This window comes from Strix uralensis, chromosome 18 (assembly GCF_047716275.1).
Source record: "Strix uralensis isolate ZFMK-TIS-50842 chromosome 18, bStrUra1, whole genome shotgun sequence".
NCBI lineage: Eukaryota > Metazoa > Chordata > Aves > Strigiformes > Strigidae > Strix > Strix uralensis.
The window spans coordinates 17,068,612-17,088,591 of NC_133989.1; the positions used below are offsets into that span (position 1 = coordinate 17,068,612).

Genomic DNA, 19,980 nt, shown 5'->3' on the forward strand with positions numbered 1-19,980 from the left:
GAACGTTTTGCACTGCAGGAGCATCAGGTCTCCCTTTAAAAGCTGTTTCCATGTTTTCATTCCCCACACCGTTGAGATGCAACGTGATTTCCTTAAATACAAGTTGGTGCACTGTTACCATAGCTGCTGTGTAGCAGAAGGTGCACAATTTTACTACTGCTACTTCCCTGGGAAACATCTCTATTGGCTGATAATTTCAGCCAAAATCATTGGAAAATATTAGAAATTAACAACCGCAAAGTTACTAGATAAGAATCTTTAAAATTTATTGGACTAATTGTGTTACATTCAATATTTGATGTGTTTCTTCTGGACAAAGAATTGGCATAAATACAAACAAGCCTTTGTGTGCCTTCCCTAAACAAGTAAGAGGTAAAGTACTAGAGACAAGGGAACATAGTTCACATCTTCGTATTTACATTTTGCCTTTACTTTACAACTTAGCGCCAGGAATATTTACAGAAAAATACAATAAGAACAAAAAGATCATGTCTTGGCAACATACAGGAATTCATACAAATCGTATATGACTTGAAGCACGTGATATCTGGCATTCTGATTTCTAATTGCTCCTGCTAAAATCCATGTGGAAAAAGGTCTGTGTTTGCCTTCAAAGACATCACTCAATTACACAACCATTAAATCACACCGAATTTGTCTGTTAGATTGAAATTTAGTTCTCTCATCTCTCTGGGCACGCAGAACCTTGCAGGGAAGAAATGCAGTCCCCTCCAGAGAGCCCTGCACATGGAGCCAGCGGGCAGCGAGGGGCTGCTCTGCCCTGTGGCCTCACGCACACGTTGCTATCCATATAGACACCTTAAGTTCCACAGGCACCATCCTCCCCCTCTCCCGTTTGCTCTAAGGTTGTAATGCCTTTTTAAAGTACCTTTAAGAAAAATGCTTTTTGTTAAAAGAGTCTTAAGGTACTAAAATTTCTGTAATTTCAACACTGTGTTTAACAAGGTGACAATGGTCCCCCCTCTTTCTGCACCATTAAAAGGATGCCATCATTTAAAGCAGAATTATGAACCCAAACAGAAAGGTCTTATGGAGAAAGTCTCAGTTTAGATATCCTGCAACACTCGCAGCTGAGCTTTTGCAGCACTGTGTTACCTGCCGAGTCCAGACTAACGTCAGGCTACGCACAAGCAAGCGGTCGGTACTTGTAACCCCCGATGAACAGGGACACAAACCCAGGCCACACAAGCTGTCAAGCTGAAAACTCAATACAGCAGTTTGTGATAAAAAAAGGTCTGGATTCTTGACTAGCATTCTCACAATCACAACTGAAATAGATCTTGTTTGCTCTAACCCTTTTGGGGGAAAAAAGCTTAAGACTGTATCCTTCGGTACATCAGAGCCATCAGAGTTTGGCCACTGACTTCGACAGGACAAGAATTTAATTCCCAAATTGGTGTTTTACATTTTATTATGAAGTTTGAGACCTCTCTGTGCACAGGGGAAGAAGGGACACTCCTTGAAGACACCTTCCACTGGCACAGGTCTGCCAGAGGCACTTGCTGCTGCAACCGGCATCCAAACCAAGTGGGATGGCAACACGTTTCTGTAATCGCAACATTTTTATGCTAAACTGCAACTTTCTTGAAGGTTCACCTTTCCAGATAGCAACACCCAACACTTACGGCCAGGTCACACCACTGGAGTGCAACGCGTTAACCAGCCGGTTTTACAAATCAGATGAAGCACGTTATAAACACCTACTGCCCCAGCAGTGTCTGCAGAAGTTACCTTCTTTCAAGACTTCTGAGAAGCTGCATTGCGTTCACAGCTGCTACTGCTCAACTGGGTGCCATACCCATGTTTTAGATGAACATGGAAACAGACCCAGGACTATTCTTCAGCCAAGCACAGGCCTTCCGAAAAAGTAAATTTTCAGGCAGTCCATTTGGCTATCTTGGAGTCTGCAGAAAAGATCCAGGGTTTCCCCAAACACATCTTTATGTTACTGGCTGTACCCGAACGCCTGAAGGCAGTATCTTGTGCAGCTCATGACTCTCTAAACCAACGACTTCGCATATAACATACGCTTAGCTACGGTATGTGGGTTTTGTTGTTACGTTATTGAAGATGTGCAGACATTTGATTGCTCAGTACGTTTGTTACACATGCATTGGTCATGCCTTTTAAATCAGTGGACTAAAGTGTGTTTGGCCATTAATTAGATCCAATAGGTACATACAGAATGTGGGTAAATTTAGTGTCCGTGCATTAAATTGATGCTGGCAAGAGTTTGGCAGAGGAATGAAGCTGTCCAGGTTTCCCAACATACCCAAACGCTGCCTTGCGGCTCCTCCTGCCCTCTGCAACCTGGGCACCACGCAGCGTGGGCCAGCCATCATGCTTACTTCTGCTGGAGTTGTCTTTATGTGGTTTCATTTTTCCACTTGTGATTCATCTGGATGAAAATCCAGAGCTCCTGAGTTGAGAGGCCAGTGTGCTTGTCCCCTGCAACTGGCACGTCACCCAGAACCCCTTTGGTTAACATCCTGAAAGTCCTTTCACACATATTTTTACGGGCCTGTATTTCCATTAACTCTTTGTGAAAAACCACAAGAAAAGACAGGAGCAGGGTATGCCCTTGGCAGGTAGGTTGTAACAAAACAATTAAGACTGTTTCGGGCCAGAACTGTTGCAAGAAGTAACTCAAATACCAAAATTAAATGACTAAGAGGTATTACTGCAAGGCGTATTAAAAAGCTAATAAAACCACTTCTGGAATAACATGAGGAGCTCCCCAAATTCCTGCACACACTCATAACTCTTACATTACCTGCTCACTGGTAGGAAAAGGACACGTGCTGCTGCCAGTGATCACAAACTGCATCTACCCGGGAGCGCCAGCGATGATTCATTACTGCAACACGAGTTAAGATTGTGCTGGGAGCCTGAGAGCGCTCCCAAGGCTGCCAGCGCCCACTGCAGCTTTTATATTCCCAATATTAAATTTGTAGTTGTAAACATCTTTTCCCAGCACATCCTTCAAGTCCCGAACACATGAAATCCACAGTCTGAAAATGAAAACTTCTGACCTAGGTGAAAGGGAACCACCACTGCTGAGCATGAGAAAGCACAGTGGATTCAAAACAGTTTTAAGTTATAACTCCAAAGGGGCTTTCATGAAATGGCAAGTTAATGGGAAGAAAGAAGAATTTTTGAATTTTCTTTTTGAGTCATTTTAGTCTGTTTAACAGGAGCTTCTGAAAAGTGTTGTAGAAGCTGTGAAAACTGCCTATGCTATAAATATCAGGCAGGAGACAGCCCCAGAATCTCAGATTTCAATCCAATGGAAGGAAAGCAAGTGATGTTTACGCTTTTTATGGAAATGGTGAGTAGGTGATACAGATACTTCAAAATAAATTAAGTAGCTGCATAAAAAAATTTTTTTTTTTAAAAAAAAAATCAAGCTACTAAAATTAAACGTGACATTTTGCAACAGACCTGAAAGTCATAACCTTGTTTTTATATAACCAAGAGCTCTTATCTAGTAACAGATTATGTTGGAAAGTCAAGTAATTTCAGGTGTTGTTTGTTGTCAGCATGACAAATCTCGTACGTAGATGGACTCACTCCCAAACACAGAGGGAACTGTAAAATGCAGCATCTTGGCTATGAATTTCATGACCTGATGTTTCCAAGCAATCTTCCTCCTCTTGCTTTTGGTACACAAATTGGTTACAAGCAGTGAAGGATCTTCTGTTGAGCTCTGAAGGGGGGCTGAAAATGTCTTTAAGTTCTTGCAGGGATAGTTAATGCTCTGGAACAGACTCTCTCCTCAAAGGAGAGATCCTGCTCCCTTTCTCCTTTAACATGTGGGTGTAGCGAGATGTCTGAAGGCAGGTTTGTTTGTATTTTGGTTTCATCCTTATATGCAGAGATGGCTTCATTTTGATTGTTTTCCCTCTCACAGAATGAGACACTTACAGTTCCTAATTAGCCTGGAATAGATGATTGCGTGAAGAGATTATGTTGCTAGCATCCAGGAAGACTGGAATTAAGTCATCTTTTGAGGGTAGGTGAATTAAGTCAATATCCCAAACTGCCATGTTTTGGATTCATCTCTCATTCCTCCCACATGGTATCTGCTGACTTGTGCTAGAATATGATTTCCTGAATTCCAGAGTGCTGAGGAAAATTGTTGTTGTTATTTAACTGTTTTCATTACTGTAGCCACCAAGCTCTGATCTAATTGTCCTGGAAGGATAATGACCTAAGGGTTGCAGTTCTTGAGCCCAACCTCCTGGAAAAGTGAGGTATAAAATTCTGGCTCCAGCTGCCTGTTCCGGTATTTATTGACAATGTCTGCTATTTTCTGTTTTCGGCGGACATGTGGGGGGTTGTACGAATCGTTTTCCAGCCTCTTTCTCCGACAGATATTTATTACCGTCTGCCTCACTAAAAAACCTGAAAAAGAAACAGTATTTGAATCAAATTTAAACAAATTCAAGTCTGTGTCCCTTTGCTGGCTTCACAATTACAGACACTTCTGGGTTCTGTCCCATCTAGAAACCCATCTAGTCAATGAGTAGTTGATAACAGATAGTAGTTGATGACAGATAACCATGGTCCCCAGGCTTGTAATGACATTTTACTGTGAAAACTGAATAAGAAAGGGATTAAGTCAGTGGTACCCTAAGCTGGTTGGAGGAGGATGAAGGTTTCTCTGCTTTGCCAGAGCCAAGCAACTGCCCATAACAGCACCCTCAGGACCAAGAGGGGAAAGAATCCAGGCAGCTAATACGAGAATTGCAGTGCTACAGCCCCTGGCCATGCTGCACCAGGACATGCAGAGATTGGCGGGCCCTGAGGTTGGCCTGGGTAATGTCAGGGGAGCTTTCAGGATGAAAACAGTACCCATCAGTACTTTTTTCCAGCAGGAATTGCAGAGCTTTCCCCTTGGAACAGGGGATGACGAAAGACTTGATGGCTTGTGCTGGAAACAGGTTTCTCTTCCCCACGCTGCTCTGCCACTGTTACCTCTCTGTAACTCATACTGCTGTTTATGGGAGGGAGAAGAGGTTTGGGAACCAAGCAGTAATATTTGGTCAAAGCTGGCAGTGGACTTTATCCTGTTTTATTCTGAAATGAAGTTCGCATGCCTCTAATAACATGCCTGTTAACCCCTCTGCTGTTTCACAAGCACTCTCTTACAGGCAGAAACAGTGTCTTCCTTATTTAAAGGACTTGATTCCTAACTGCATAAAACCCACATCTGTTGAACTTAGAGACAAGACAAATTTCATTATATTAATAGTCATGATGCAGCTGAAAAATCAACCCAACTCTAGGAAAACACACCTGATTCCTTTTCAGTACAAGCCATTGTCATCAGCTGAATTCACAAATGTTATTTAAAGGCCCAGTCTGGCTTCCATTTCCCAATCAGTGAATCAAGCAAGCAAAAACCAGAACCTGAAAGTCACCCCCAGCAGACACCTACAATATTAGTTTTATGGTTACGCACAAGTATCCTACTGTTCGTTTGTTCGTTTTTCTCTGTCTTGTGAATTGCTCTCCCCGGAGCGAGATTTCCAGTTACTGAAGCTATAGCTGCACAGATACCAAGGCCGACCCATTAATCCATTCAGGAACACAGGAAAAGGCAGATGGCACACACAGACCCCGTTAACACGTCTGCAGAGCAGGTTAGGTATTTTCATTGAACACATTAGAAAAATTCTTAATTGCTGTGGCTTTTAATCGCCATCCAGCTTCTAAAACAGAAGGAACAAACCCAGCATGCCAGCACAGTCCAGAAAGTCAGCAGTACCTTCTGGGAGTCAACTAGCACCAGCACCTCGGCTCTCGATGCTGAATGTTAGGGTCACATTTCTGATCTCTTATCTAAAGAACAGGCATTTACCTTTTCCCTCCACCACTACTAGTTCCAACCCTTCACTTCTCTCCTACTACAGGTGCAGTGGAGCCCTGCTATGCTGTCAGCTAAGTGCTGACCACCTGCTCCCTCTGCTGTTCCCACTACCACTGTTGCTGCAAAAAGCATGCTTTTATTTTGTTCTGCCATGCCCAATACTTTTTCCAATGAAAAATTATATATCTGTAAAATACATGGTCTGGAATTACTATTAAAACCAAAATATCAAAACATGAGTGCTCCTAAAAGTCTTTAGCTTACCAAGAGCTCTCCTACTGACTATCATTCCATCCACCAGTGGGATAACCATATTGAATTTCCCAGTTGCTCCTTGTAGTTTTATCCTGAATAAACCAGTGTTTAAAGGATGGATGAAGATCACAGGAACTTCCTTCTCAGGAACAGTAGATCTTAAGGGAAAAACCACAACTGTTAAATTAGTTTTATAGCACTGTTTCAATTAATCTATACATGAAAAATGACCACTTTAAGTGTTAAAAGAATGTTAAAAAAAAATCTCTTGTGGCTAAACCAGCGGGACTCCTGTGAGCATCCTCTGGACTTTAGAAGGGTTATATCAACTGTACTGTTTCTATGATCTTCTTTCACCACAGATTTTGAGAGTCCTGCAGACAGGGCTTTAAGCCTCACAACATGTATGCAGCATTAACCGCCTCACAAGGGAGTAAATCAGGAGGGAGGCTAATCATAGACTTTAGATAAAAGCTACACATTTTCTGTTCCTTAATTTATGTTTAAACTGCAGTGGTGATATGAAAAGCTCTTTCATTTTTTCAACAAAAAAATCCACTGAAGAAACTCATCTGTCTTTTTAACATGACTGCCTAGAGTTTTCAGGGTTGTCTGCGAAAGCTGAAGAATGCAAATAGTCTCAGTTGTGACTTGTAAAGTGCAGCCTAAACTGTTGTCCACAAGAATCAAGAAAAATAATGAAAATAAAAGCAGTCTTACCTTAGGGAAGTGCTACTATTGGCTGTAGTTTCCACGCCAGTGCTAGTCTCAGACACCAGATCAGGGAGGGGGAAGTTTTCTGTAAGAGGAGGATGAACCGAATAAAAGTTTATCTACCTTAGGTTTTGGGGTTTTGTTTTTGTACAAAGAAGGATTATTTATCATCAGTCAAAACCACACAGTCCTCAACCATTTATACCATGGATATTCTTGATAGCAGTACAAAGTCTTTGTTTTTAAGCTTAAGCATTCATGGAGCATATAGACACACCTCAGCCATCCTGTGCTCAACAGATTAGGTAACACATGCCCCAGACCCTCAATTCTCTCCATCCCAAAGGTCAAAATCTCTAGAGGAACAGCGAAAGCAGGAAGGAGGTGAAGTATTTCAATCAGAAAAAGAGCTTTCAAATTATTATCCAACAGCATCTTCACCTATCCACAAGTAATCAGCCTCAAAAATGGTGCTAGGAATTTCAAACGATACCACCGCTCACATCTGCAGTTCCCTTCAGCCCTGCCCAACACGGCATCTATCGTTCCTCAAATCCAAGCTCTGTAGATCCTCGCCATAACGTACAACTCTGCTGCCATGCACTTGGTAACGAGTGAGTGGATAATGGAGGTGCAGAAGGAGTTACTAAGAACTCTGATCCCTGGAAGGGGATGTGGCACTTCCTGTTACCTTGTTTAGGGGCAGGCACTGAGAGATGTTGAGTCGTTCACAAAAGTAGAGTTCAGACAGGACAGTGCTGCCACCTCTTCCAGCAGGAAGAGTATAAAGCCTGCAAACACCTTCTGTCATCAGAGCTGGGATACTAAGAGTACACAAAAACTGCAGCTAGCAGGAGAGCATGGAGGGCTGTGGGAGTACTCTTGAGATAGAGCCAGAGGGAGGGCAGGCAGTTGGCACAGGGGCACTAGCCTAGACTACAAAGTGCCAGCAAAGATACAGCAGAAGCATAAGGCAAAAGCCAAGAACGTAAGGAGCACAAGGCAAAGCCTCTGGGCTAGGAGCCACTTTCAAGATTCCTGCCCCCACCAATCCGACTGCCATGCTTACTGAACCTCACAAACTCATTTCTTCAGCTTCAGGCCCAGAGCTCTGGGAGATTCCTACAGCTGCTGAAAGAAGCATCCAAGCAGAAACAAGCATGTGTGGCACAGTTGCTGCCTCTGCAGTGAGCTGGCTTTAGCTGCCACCCAAGAAAGAAGTGAGTCAGGGACACCAGTTTTGGAACTGAAGCAGCTGAGGGAACACCCTCTGGGCCAGTGTCTGGATAAGGAAATGCTGCAGCAGGACTTGGTGTCTGCCTCCTGATCCCAGATAAGTTCCAAGGGATGTGCTGTGGACAAAATTGTTGTCCTGAGAATTTACACCTACACTTTACAGGAAGCTTCCTCTTGATTGCTCCCATTCTCTTGGTTGCTTTCCTCTGGGAGGACCTAGGGCTTAATTAAGGCTCACCCTTACTGCCAGACTGGGAACCAGGATTAGAAATCAAAGCTAAAATATAGTATTGGTTACTAGCCAGTGTTACAGACTCTGCTGGGCCAGGCCAGTACAGAGAGGCTCTCGCACAGCACTAAACTCAGGCCATGGCTTAGAACCAACACACAAGAAGCTCTTGAGGACAAGGACTCCTCAAGTCTAGCAGCCAGCTGCCCACCATTGTCCATGCCATGGCTGTAACAGGATGGGCAAAGCTGGGTCTCTCCCGGGTCAGTCAGTACCCAGAGTCAAGAGAGGAAATACCAAACTAAGAAACATTAAGTTGTGTGAGGAGCAGGACCCTGCTTGAACTGAGGTGCAGAAAGCTGGACTGCATAGCATGAAACAGGCACCCCAAGCAGAGAATAAATGAGGCCTCCCACGAGACAGAACACAACGGAAAGTTTGAAAGGTACCATCAAACTGTGAAGGATGATGATCCCTTCAGCACAGAAGCAGCAGGTGTCATAAGTAATTTTTTTTAAAGGAAGAACAACAGATCCACTCTGAGGAGACAGCAGCTGAGGGGAACTCAAAAACAGGGGTGCACACTTGTCTTGTGTGTTAAGCTTAAGAAGGTGGTACATGACAGCATTTCACACGTACTGTCAGAGCTAAAATAATCTCCAGACCTACATGCCACTGATTTATGTACAGCACTCAAATATCAAAGAACTGTTTTAGAATCTTAAGTGTCGGTTACAGACATTAATATGGATTTAGCATTTTATAGAGGAATGGAAGAGTTTTTCCTCTAGTTCCTGCCCTGTTGTTACTTTAGCAAACGATAAAATCTTCTACGCACCTATATCATCATAACGTTCCACCCAGACCACGTACACTTTGGTTTCAGGTCCCATTGGTGGAATGGTCCGGCCCTGAGGCACCCTCTTGGATCTGGAAGTAGGACTGAGCTGTTTTGAACAAAAGGGAAGAGCAGCATTTGCAAACATCCTGAGTCCAGTAATGCATCCAACAAGCATTTCCACAGTTGCTCCTTAGACAGGTACAACCTCTGCCAACTACTGACATGGGGCAGCTGCAGTGGAACTACCCACTGAGAAACAGTAATCCAGGTCTCCACAATATTTATATTCAACATAAATGAATATATTCAATCTTATAATACTGGTTCAAGTTTTTCTTAATGTTCTCAAAGATCTTAAATCAGTAACAGAATATACCTTTGGAAGTTAACGTTATACAAGAAGTAAGCAGTTGTAAATCCTTTTGCTAACTGTTACAGCAGTTCATGGTTTTCTGCTTTGCTACCATACAAAAGCAGCTTCACATCTGATACTTCAGACACAACTGACACATTATTTTAAACTGGGTAGGTATGAAAAGTGTTCATGTCTATCTGTCCTAAATTTCCAAGCATTGATTTGAATCTGAATCACGTTGTAAATACTGCATTTCTTGCAGGCATTTCAAGATTTCAGTATGCATTAGTACTTAGCATGTTTAAGTTTATATTTAATAAACGTAGTCTTGCAATCTCTTATTTGCAGGTGCAAATTCTGGCAGGACCAAAGCAGATGTTGAAGACTAATGGCTAGGAACAAGTAGCTCCAAGTGCTAGAAAACCAAATCATATATTATCAAAAAATGATGTAGCATTGCCAGTGTGCTTCTTGCAAAGGAAAAAAAAAAGCCATTTTTCAATGCAAGTTTTGCCTTACCCGCTGGGAGGGATTAAGATTGTCTGTATGACTGGGGAAGAGTTCAAGTGTCAGAGACGGCTGCTTCAATATTCCTGGCAGCAGATCCATGTTGGAGTCGCTCTCTTGGTCAGAGACATTGCTTTCCAGTGAATCAGCTGTAAGCCAGAAGAAGAAAGGTGGGTTTTGTCTTTTCTGCCAAAAAAATTAAGCTGTCATCATATGTAAGGTTTTGAAATTAAAAAAGGTTTTAAGGTTTTTGAAACTAATTGTATACAGATTTATGGTCAAGTCAATATAGCACTGGGAGCAGGAGAAGATTCAGCAGTGGACAACTGCCAGTTATTCCAGAACAGACTGCAGTTAAAGCACTCCCTATCGATTTAAAAGTGTCCCGTCCATTTCCTATGGAATACAGCTGCCTCACCTTCCTATAGCTATCAGCCCTTTTATTCCAGGGAACTTCTGCACACTGGTTTTTAGTGTGAAAAAGATGTCATGAAAGCTGTTGCTCACCTACATAGCAATTGTGCATGTGCTCCTCCACGTGCTGCAGGAGCATGCCATCAAGATGGAGAGGAAAAACAAAAGCATCACCAGTTGATGGTGAACCATATGCCCAGCTTATGGCACCCACGGTAACAGCAATACTGCTGGGCAAACCTGAACATATATTGAGCCTTAGACTGAGAAAAGGGGCACAGAACATCTATCATCTTACACAGGAGTCTGATGCTTAGGCTGCTGTAACAATCAGCAGCTTTCTGACAAGGATCTTGCTAGACACACTACTAGTTTGCTTGTTTAGGTTCTGCTTCTGAAAAAGCTCTCAAAAAAATGTTGTTTTAGTTTTTGTAAACAGCATGTACAAAATGATCTTACTTAAGGACTCCACTGGTGATGGGACAACAAAAGCTATTTCTGTCAGGGCATCCGCATAATACAGCACCTTCTTCTGCCCATTGAAGATACTCGCCCCAACATCTTCTGAAATAATTAGATCATCTGAAATGGACATAAAAGGGAAGTTTAGTCAAAAGGAAGCTTTACCTCTTTGTGCACTGCCTCAGGAGAAGACTTTCAACTACAAGGTGCAATCAAGGAGAAGTAGTCATGCAAATCTCATTTTAAAATGAGAAGACTTCACAGCCAAATCTCATGGCTAACAAATCAATCATTCTCAGATAAACTTTTGTTATCTTGAAGGAAACGGCATTTTGGGTTGGGAGAGGATTTATTCTGAACATGTTTCCATGGAACTGCATACCCTATTTCCCTTGGAATGAGTAGTCTAGTAAGCACGTCTGCCACATGAATTCATCTAGTAGCTATTTCTAACCATTCCCTCTAACAGACATCATTCAGTTAGTCATTACATTTCCAAAAGATTGTAACATTTATAACTTCAGTCTGATACTATTCCAGAATTTAAGCCAGTTTCTACAGACTCTCCTCTAAGTCTTTTCTTCTGCCAAGGAGAGTTAGAAAAAGGCTCTTTTGAATCAAACCCAATGCAAGAAAGCTCCTTGTTCTCAGCCCCCATTTATTACCTCATCACAGCTGGCCAGTACGTCAGGTCTTCACAGTACAGAGAGAACACAGCTCTTTGGTCAAGCCATGCTGTAAGTAAATTACAACACCCCCTGTCTTTTCCTTCCCCATACTGCCTCCAGAAAGACGAGCAAGGACTTTAGGCTGAATTATTTCTCCAATCCAGTTTGCAGAAGGGTTCCTGGGATAGCTGCCTCAGCAAAACCAATAGAGCAGTGAAACGCAGTACGCTAACCGAGAGGTGGGCAGAGACACGCAGGAGCCTCAGGGCCATGCTTCACCATCAGGGAAGCAGCATTCCTGTATCTCCAGTCCATAGCTCTCTGGGAGCAGCATTACAACCTGAACCCAACTGTTTAAGAGCTTCTTTGCTTTCGGGGGTGTGCAGGGAAACAAAACTAAAGCTATGCCTGTGAAGTTAATCATGGCTCACTGGAAGCTATTCTAGAATCACAGAATTGTTTAGGTTGGTAAAGACTCTTAAGATCATCAAGTCCAACCCTTAACCTAACACCGCCAAGTCCACCACTAAGCCATGTCCTTCAGCACCACATCTACATGGCTTTTAAATATCTCCAGGGATGGTGACTAAACCACTTCCCTGGGCAGCCTGTTCCAAGGCTTGACAACCCTTTCCATCAAGAAACTTCTCCTAATATTCAACTTAAACCTCCCCTGGTACAACATGAGGCCATTTCCTCTTGTCCCATCACTTGTTACTTGGGAGAAGAGACCGACACCCACCTTGCTACAAGCTCCTTTCAGGTAGCTGTAGAGGGTGATGAGGTCTCCCCTCAGCCTCCTCTTCTCCAGACTAAATCCCCCCAGTCCCCTCAGCTGCTCCTCATAAGACCTGTGCTCTAAACCCTTCACCAGCTTTGTTGCTCTTCTTTGGACAAGCTCCAGCACCTCAATGTCGTTCTTGTAGTGAGAGGCCCAAAACTGAACACAGTAATCGAGGTGCAGCCTCACCAGTACACCTGTACTCATGAGTACAGGGGGACAATCACTTCCCTAGTCCTGCTGGCCACACTTGTTCTGATATAAGGCAGGATGCTAGATGGGTTTTTAATCACCAGCCATCCACAAAGAGAAAATACATTTAATGAAATAAATAGCTTTAGTGACAGCAAAGATTGGAGAATACAAAGCAAGCAGTCTTTACAAGGTGGTCCAAGTCTCCTTTAAATCTACCATTTTTGGGTTTTAGCCATTGCTTGCTAAAGGTACGACTCCACTCATGGATTTGTCCAACAGCAGAACCAGACTAGAAGTAGCCCACCCTCCCTCCCATCCCTGAATGCTTTTTCTGTTCCTTCTTCCCCCAGTTTGTTGAATTAATTCAACTATTCGGCAGTCTGATCTAATCCAAATGGCTGAAAAAAATCCAAGTTGAAAAGCCCACATCAAAATAGATTACCTTGCTAATTCAGGGCACTGCCTTCTGCACAGCCATACTGACAAAGCCAACCGCAAAGGGAAGGGAGAGGGCTCTGCCTCTGAGTAAAGCACAGTCTGACCCTGTCCTCAAAGGGAAATTAAACCAAGACCTGGCCATTTTGTAACCTCTCCTGACTTGATCAGAGAAAGCCACGCCTCTCTTCTCTTAACCTCTCCCCAACATTTCAAGTCTTCTACCATTTGTAGCGTTATTCTACAATAAAACTGTCCAGTTACGGGTGAGGAGCATTTCTAAGGCACAGTGAAGGGAAAGCAGAGCAAGAATGTTGCTTAAGCAACTGCAGCAGTAATGGTGTTGCACCTGATGCAAATGCCAGGTCAAAGACATTGAACACGTTGGACCAGCCTGTTCGATGCCTTTGTGTGGCCCACAGCAGAAGGCTGAGGTTCTGAAGATCACCAGGAAAAGATCTGGCCCTTGGGGTAGCGACCATGTACCGCACTGAAACCAAAGCAGACACTATCAGAAGCCCAGGTAACCCCACTAAGTTGTTCAAGGCAGAAAAACTAACCCAACCTCCAGTTCACCACCCTGGGATAGCAATTCACTACCCTGAGGATCATTTTCGTTGACAGAATAGGAAGAGGATGGTATATGACAAGCCCAGAGGAGGAATTGTTCTAGCAGAAAAAAGTAGAGTAAATTAAGCAGGACAGAAGAGCTGTGTGTGGGCTCCAACCACCATGATCTACAAACAGCAGCTTGTTTTCATTACTTCCCACCAAGCGTAATTACAATTCTAGCTTGTTAGTTAACATCTCATTTTAATCTACTTACAGAACACTAAAAATTGCACAGTATTTCAAGTTTATTTGCCAATATGCAGCACAATCTGAATCTGATTTCACCTGAATACTGGTTATGGATAATATATTAAAGACTCATCCAGTCTGCTAAAGTACAGCACAGAGGCTCTATTTTTGCTCAGGCTCCTCCCCACAATATACAGACATTAGTTTTCCTTACTTTGACTTGAAGCTTAATCCAATATTTACACATTCCTTTCTAGTAGACATCTGCATTTATAAAAAAGGCATTTTAATTTAATATCACACTATTTACTATGTCTTACCTTGTTCAGTTCCTTCTTCATCACTGCAGTTATTGATTGACCAGCTTGTTGAGACATGGCCAGTCCACCCAGGGTGCTTCCCCACATCAACGGACCAGCCAAGAGACAACAAGAACTCCAGGAAGTGTGGCTGGACAATTCTGGAAGACTCCATGTTCTTCAGGATCTGAAACAACCAGCAGCACAGTGGTAAGTACACGAGACTCCAGGAAGCAGCTCTCTTCCTCCTCACTTTAATCAAAATTTTGTGTCACCAACATGGTTTTGATCAAATATAGCTATTCAGTAAGCCTGGAACCCCAGACTTTCTACGTGGATACTACTCTCTGCTGCCCAACATCCTCCCATTCTGCTTGGCAATGTTCCATTCGATCAAACTCGTCTTTCTGCCATCATTGCCAAAGCCTGTAAAGCAGTTTAACTGCCAGAAACAGCAATTTTGAGATTTATCCACTCATCAGGGATAAACCACTGAACTGTTCAGGGCAGAATCTGCATTAGCACCAAACATACCATGAGAATTTTCTGGACAATTTTCATTACTAAACTGAGGTGAAATTTTAGGAGAAAGTAATTTTATCACTACTCACCTGTATATGACACAGTATTTTAGAAGGCAGGCCTCCCCACACATTAAATTATGAAACAGATTTTGCAAAACAATTTTCTGCAGGATTGAGGATGTGGTTTAATAGATGTCACACTGTACTGTTCACTTTAAACCTTAATCTTACTTCTGTAAGATCTGGGATGTTTCCACATCCAAAGGCAATTTTTATCCTATTGTGACCAAGTGAAAGTTGAGACCTTCACCAAACAGCACACAAGCAGACAAGGATGATTTGTGATTTGGTCTAACAGAACCATTGGGATCTGCAGAACAGATAACACTGTGTAATGCATCCATCCTTTCTAGGCCATGTGAGAATTTGTTTTGTGGCAGGAGCATCTTTGATTTTGGCTTGTGCAGGGGCAGTACACTGGGACACAGCCTCCAGCAGAGCAGAAACTGCAGGGACAGGGATAGGCACTGGAAGAAGAGCTTCCAGACAGGCAGCTTCTTGTATCCACACGGTCCTGGCACCCCATCCTAATGCCTCATACAATATTCAGCAGTGACTAGACACACTGAATGGAAATATTACTATTATTCTCATTACAGAGCGCATTGAAATCATAGCTATGCTTCAGAATGAATTAAGTGCAGTTTAGAAGAAATTTGAGAAAATAGGCAAGCTCGGGCTTTATACAACTATATGGCTTTATATCTGAGCCCATTACAAAAATTTACAGTAATGCAAGGACAAGGGAGTACTTTGAAAGGACATCTAATGATGTGAAGTATAATGATGTAAAAAGTGCGTAGGCGGTTTCATTACCCTGTATAAATAAATGCCATGAGACCCTTCTCAACTGCAAAAGCCTACCACCACAGAGAAATACTTGGGCCTAATGCAAATAACCAGCAGGCTAGATGCCACTATTCTGGGCTGTGCAGCATCAGGTAAAACACAGCTGACACCACTCCTTCTGAAAGGACAGTGGGTCACCTCTCAGAACAGAATGGGGTCCTGAGCTCAAGAACTGGCATGAACTCACACACATGGAGATGGCTCAGTAGGACCAGGCAGCCAGTCCTACTCAAAGCAGAAACCATGTCACAGCTTGGCTTTAATCTCCTCATCTCTTGATTGTTAATACTGATAATGAAACAGGACAGAAGTCACAGGTCTTTGCAAAGATGGGAGCAGTATCAGTATCTCACTCAGCTCAGGTCCATGGAGACGAGTATGTTATTCACTTGACTGCCACTGTGACTTCGCACAACCTGAAAGGCTTCGGAATCACAGCAAGATGTCTGGGGATCTTAAAGCACTAGTGGCACTTTTATACTGTGTCTAAATATGTCCAGAATCATCCAAATACAAGAATTACTTACATCTACATGGCAAAACCCATGTTAATTTTGTTTCCAAAGGCTGGCAAGTTCTGCAGTACTAAGAAATCTCATCTGTCTAAATCCATAAGTGCATATAACCATCAGATGGGAAAAAAAGCTTAGCAAGAGCACATTTCAGCTGTAAGGCAAACCTTGCATATCTTGTTTCGTAGATGACTTTGGAGATGGAAAGACTGTGTACTGGCTACTCTGAACTTCAACTTGAAAACACACAAACAGCACGATCCTGGTTTCAAGAATTAGAGCATTCCACACAGAAGTAGAAGGTGTTAGTGTTCTGGCAACTGCACGCGCACATAACATGAGGAGATGGCAAAATAATTTATTATGGAAGCTACATTTCTACTCTTTACTACGAGAATTATGAGTGGAATGAGAAGGTGCTACAGAAACAACCTTTTCTAATGAACCCATAAGCCGTCTTAGTGAGTTTCTAGGTCACAGTCTAAAAAAGTCACAATTTAGATTTGCACAAATTAACCCGATTAACCTAATTGCATTTGAATGTAAATAGTATAATGTAAAGACTTACAAAGCAATAACACTTTCTTACTTGTAGAAAGTTTTTCATTCCTTTTACATGTGTTTAACATTAGAATCAAACTAGACTACCTGGACACTGCACATTGCTGGAACAAACTGCAACCCTTCCTGCAAGCTAAGCCAACAAATCTGAAATTAATTTCTGATATGAACCTTTGAACCCTACAAATAAGGATAATAAGGACAGAACATATAACCAAAACATTTATATATATATAAAATAATATATATTAAAAAGATGTTACAACAATCCTAAATGTGGGTAATGTACTTCAACCTACAGATGAAAAAAAGTACACAGTGCCTTGTTAGAGCTCACACTGTAAACAAACACAAAGCCCAGAACTCCTGGTTCTGATACTCCACTCCAGTCATTAGCAGTGATGCTTTGTTCACTTAAGGATTACTAGAAACAAGGAATATAGGGTAGTTGGCACCCTACACTTTCACTTACCTCCTGGCTCGTTTTCTGGCCTGCCTTCATGTAGAAAATGAAAACAGTATCAAAAGGACGACATGGTAGTAAATCCAAGTAGCCAAGGTCATCAAAAAACCCAGGAAGAGCAGAGTCAAGTGCAATCAGGTGAGGAGGTAGACGACTGTTAGCAGGTTCCTATCCAACAGACAGAGTTCAACAGCTTAGAAAAACATCTTTCGTAACTGAAAAGGTCTTTATGGCTTCAATAATAATTCATTAAAATACAAAAAGACAATTTTCCTTTTTTCTTAAGGGCAAAATCACACACAATTTTCTGATGCAAAATAATCTTGTTACTGTAAACGAGTAACAGCAAGCATAACAGTTTGACAGTTTGTTGCATTCTACTTACATTAAAGACATTATTTTGCCAGCAAGATGGACATAATATTTTCCTTAAAAAAAAAAGAGTGCTAGCTACCCCAACAAAAGGAGCAGATACTTTTAAAATATCACAACTGTACAGAGTCACATGTGTAGTTTCATATTTGTTAACTTATATACCAATAATATAAGTACTAAGCACTTTTAGATATCATTTTTGCAAAAGCTGCATTGGCTACTTTTGTTGACAGTCTTCCAGAAGGAAATGAAACAAATAAAAGGGAGAATCCGCAGATAAGATGCGAAATTTCAAGTTAAGAATATGGATCATCTCTATAAACTGTTGTCATTTTAACTTTAAGAAGAAAACTCTACAAACTACATGTACTCCCTAGTGTTTATATATGATTAGACCACTTCAGCACAATCATCTCTGGAGCAGAACTTCTAAGCTTGTCATATTTCAGAAACTCTTAAAGCACCACCCCAAAACCTAATTCAAGCCGAGGGAATGATTTCAAGTATGAACATGTGAATGTGATAGCTTATGTACCCACTGCAAAAATAAAGATACAGCAACCTACTCAGAGCATGTTCAACTTGAGGCATGGCCTTTCACAACCACGCTCTCAATCCTGGAAGACTGCAATCCATCACTTCATTTGATTAGACTACAGCTTAACAGTAGTTGGAATTACACAGAAGATCTTACACTAACAAAACTTAGTTTTCTTCTTTTGCCAAGCCAGACCATATAGGTACTGAGGGCATTTGCACAACACTAAGAAGTATCAGGTCACCTTCAAAGCCTCTAGTGAGAGAAACCCAAAGTGAGAGAGGAACAGGCGTGCTGTCTGGAACTCCTGTGCTGGTGGTGGGGGCTTACACTCCGTGATCGGATCAGGAAAGCTCTTCTTCCGCCATTCCTCTTCACTTTTCTGGTCTATGGAAGTCTCAAAGACAATCTGCTGGGCCATGCCATTCCTCAGCTTCTCGTGACGCTCTTCGAGCTGAAAAACATTGTGTGAAATGGTGATTCCACCGAGATCGCGAAGATCCACTAACAACAGCCCCATCATTTAGAAAAGCTGTAAGTCACAGGTACAGCAGCAGCTGCAAGTCCACCACCAGGATGTTTACTAAAGCACTGTCAACAAGGCACTGCAATGTTACAGAGTGAACACCCAAACACCCTGTTTGCATGGGAGAGCTGTTGCAAATTTACAGATCCAGTATCAGCTACAGCTTCTCCCTTCTAAGCAAACAGAAACTAAAACACATTTGGCACTGTGAAACTTTAAACTATTTGACACACACAGCCCCTTTCTCCAGGTCTCAAAAAAGTCCCTTCCGTTTCCCCAGAAGCAGCAACAAAATGCAAGTCATTGCTTCCTAGTAACACCAGGATATTAGGATCTGTAATAAACATGCTGAGCAGTGCCTCCCAAAGACTCACATCCAAGGCGTTCTCATCTTCCTGGAGAACTGCACAGATATCATTAGCTTGCAGAGGTTATTATTCCATTAATACGAAATGAGTCGAGGTGAAGAGTAAAGCAGTAACACATTAGTATATGAATCATAAACAGACAAAAAATCCAAGAACAAAATTAAGGCAGAGACTAAGTTACTTACTTCCTCATTCACAATTTCATGTAAATCAGGAATGCTCAAGTCAGCTTTCACAAAGGGGATCTTGTCCACTTCTTCAGGAAACGGGCGGTGCTTCACACTGTATTTCAATCCAACATCATTTTTAGGAGCTGGTCGAGGTTCTGGTACAAAAGTCTGACATAAAAGGGGGATAGTTTTTACATTCAAGGCATTGTGCCACTAGACAATACTTTATTATAATAGATGGAAAACGTTCCCTCCCTCCTCACCACCAGAAGTACACTAATCCATTAGTGAGAGGTATCATTAAAAAAACATTAAAGTACTTTAAGCTAATAGACTTGTATTAAAACTGTGGCCGTACATTTTAAGAGACACAAATCTGCCCATTCTGGTGGCTGGACTCCTGGAACCTATGAACCCTGCTCACCATCTAACCTCTAGCAGCTGCAAATCTCAATAAAATTGGCAAGTTTACATGGCAACATCCTATTTTCAGCCCATTTTAACTGACTGAGCGAAAGCTACCAACTGTTTGAGAAGGCTCCATTTTAACCCTGCTGACTATGACGATCACGAGGAGTCAAGCTGAGAAGTCCTGGACGAGAACAGCAGCAACGCTGTGGGTCAGGAGTGAGAGGCACTGCCAGAATATCAAAGGTGTTGCATGATGTATCATAATGCAATTTTGACCTTGTTACTACATTGTACTCTAAATCATTAGTAATTCCTTCAAAACTTGATGTTACCAATGAAAGCAACAAATGATGTAGGTGCAGGTTTGCAGGTGCATAAGGTCCAAGCAAGACCTTTAATTACATTTTGAGTGCTGCTTTATAAATTTATTTACTACCAATTACACTGCAAAAGGGCAAAACCATTAACATCACAGTTACAGAATGCCTTTAAGTTGGAAAAGTTCCCTCAAAACTGGTAAGAAGGTCAGCAGTCAGGA

General features: G+C 42.1%; 1 protein-coding gene across 6 annotated transcripts in view; it reads right to left on the reverse strand.

The window, feature by feature from the left end:
• Positions 1-241: 241 nt before the first annotated feature.
• The window catches only part of RALGAPB (Ral GTPase activating protein non-catalytic subunit beta), a 67,086-nt gene continuing 47,347 nt past the window's right edge, over positions 242-19,980 (reverse strand). For 5 of the 6 annotated variants that reach the window (XM_074887827.1, XM_074887826.1, XM_074887828.1 and 2 more), the window contains 10 exons: positions 19,047-19,199; positions 18,212-18,421; positions 17,064-17,222; positions 14,107-14,272; positions 10,904-11,026; positions 10,043-10,179; positions 9,166-9,274; positions 6,869-6,947; positions 6,158-6,306; positions 242-4,425 (listed from right to left, as the gene is read on the reverse strand). In XM_074887827.1, coding sequence (XP_074743928.1) covers positions 4,232-4,425; positions 6,158-6,306; positions 6,869-6,947; positions 9,166-9,274; positions 10,043-10,179; positions 10,904-11,026; positions 14,107-14,272; positions 17,064-17,222; positions 18,212-18,421; positions 19,047-19,199 — 1,479 coding nt within the window. In that variant the 3' untranslated portion in view covers positions 242-4,231. Of the gene's footprint in view, positions 4,426-6,157; positions 6,307-6,868; positions 6,948-9,165; positions 9,275-10,042; positions 10,180-10,903; positions 11,027-12,906; positions 13,476-14,106; positions 14,273-17,063; positions 17,223-18,211; positions 18,422-19,046; positions 19,200-19,980 lie in introns of those variants that run through there. The other variant, XM_074887829.1, reaches the window with a different exon arrangement.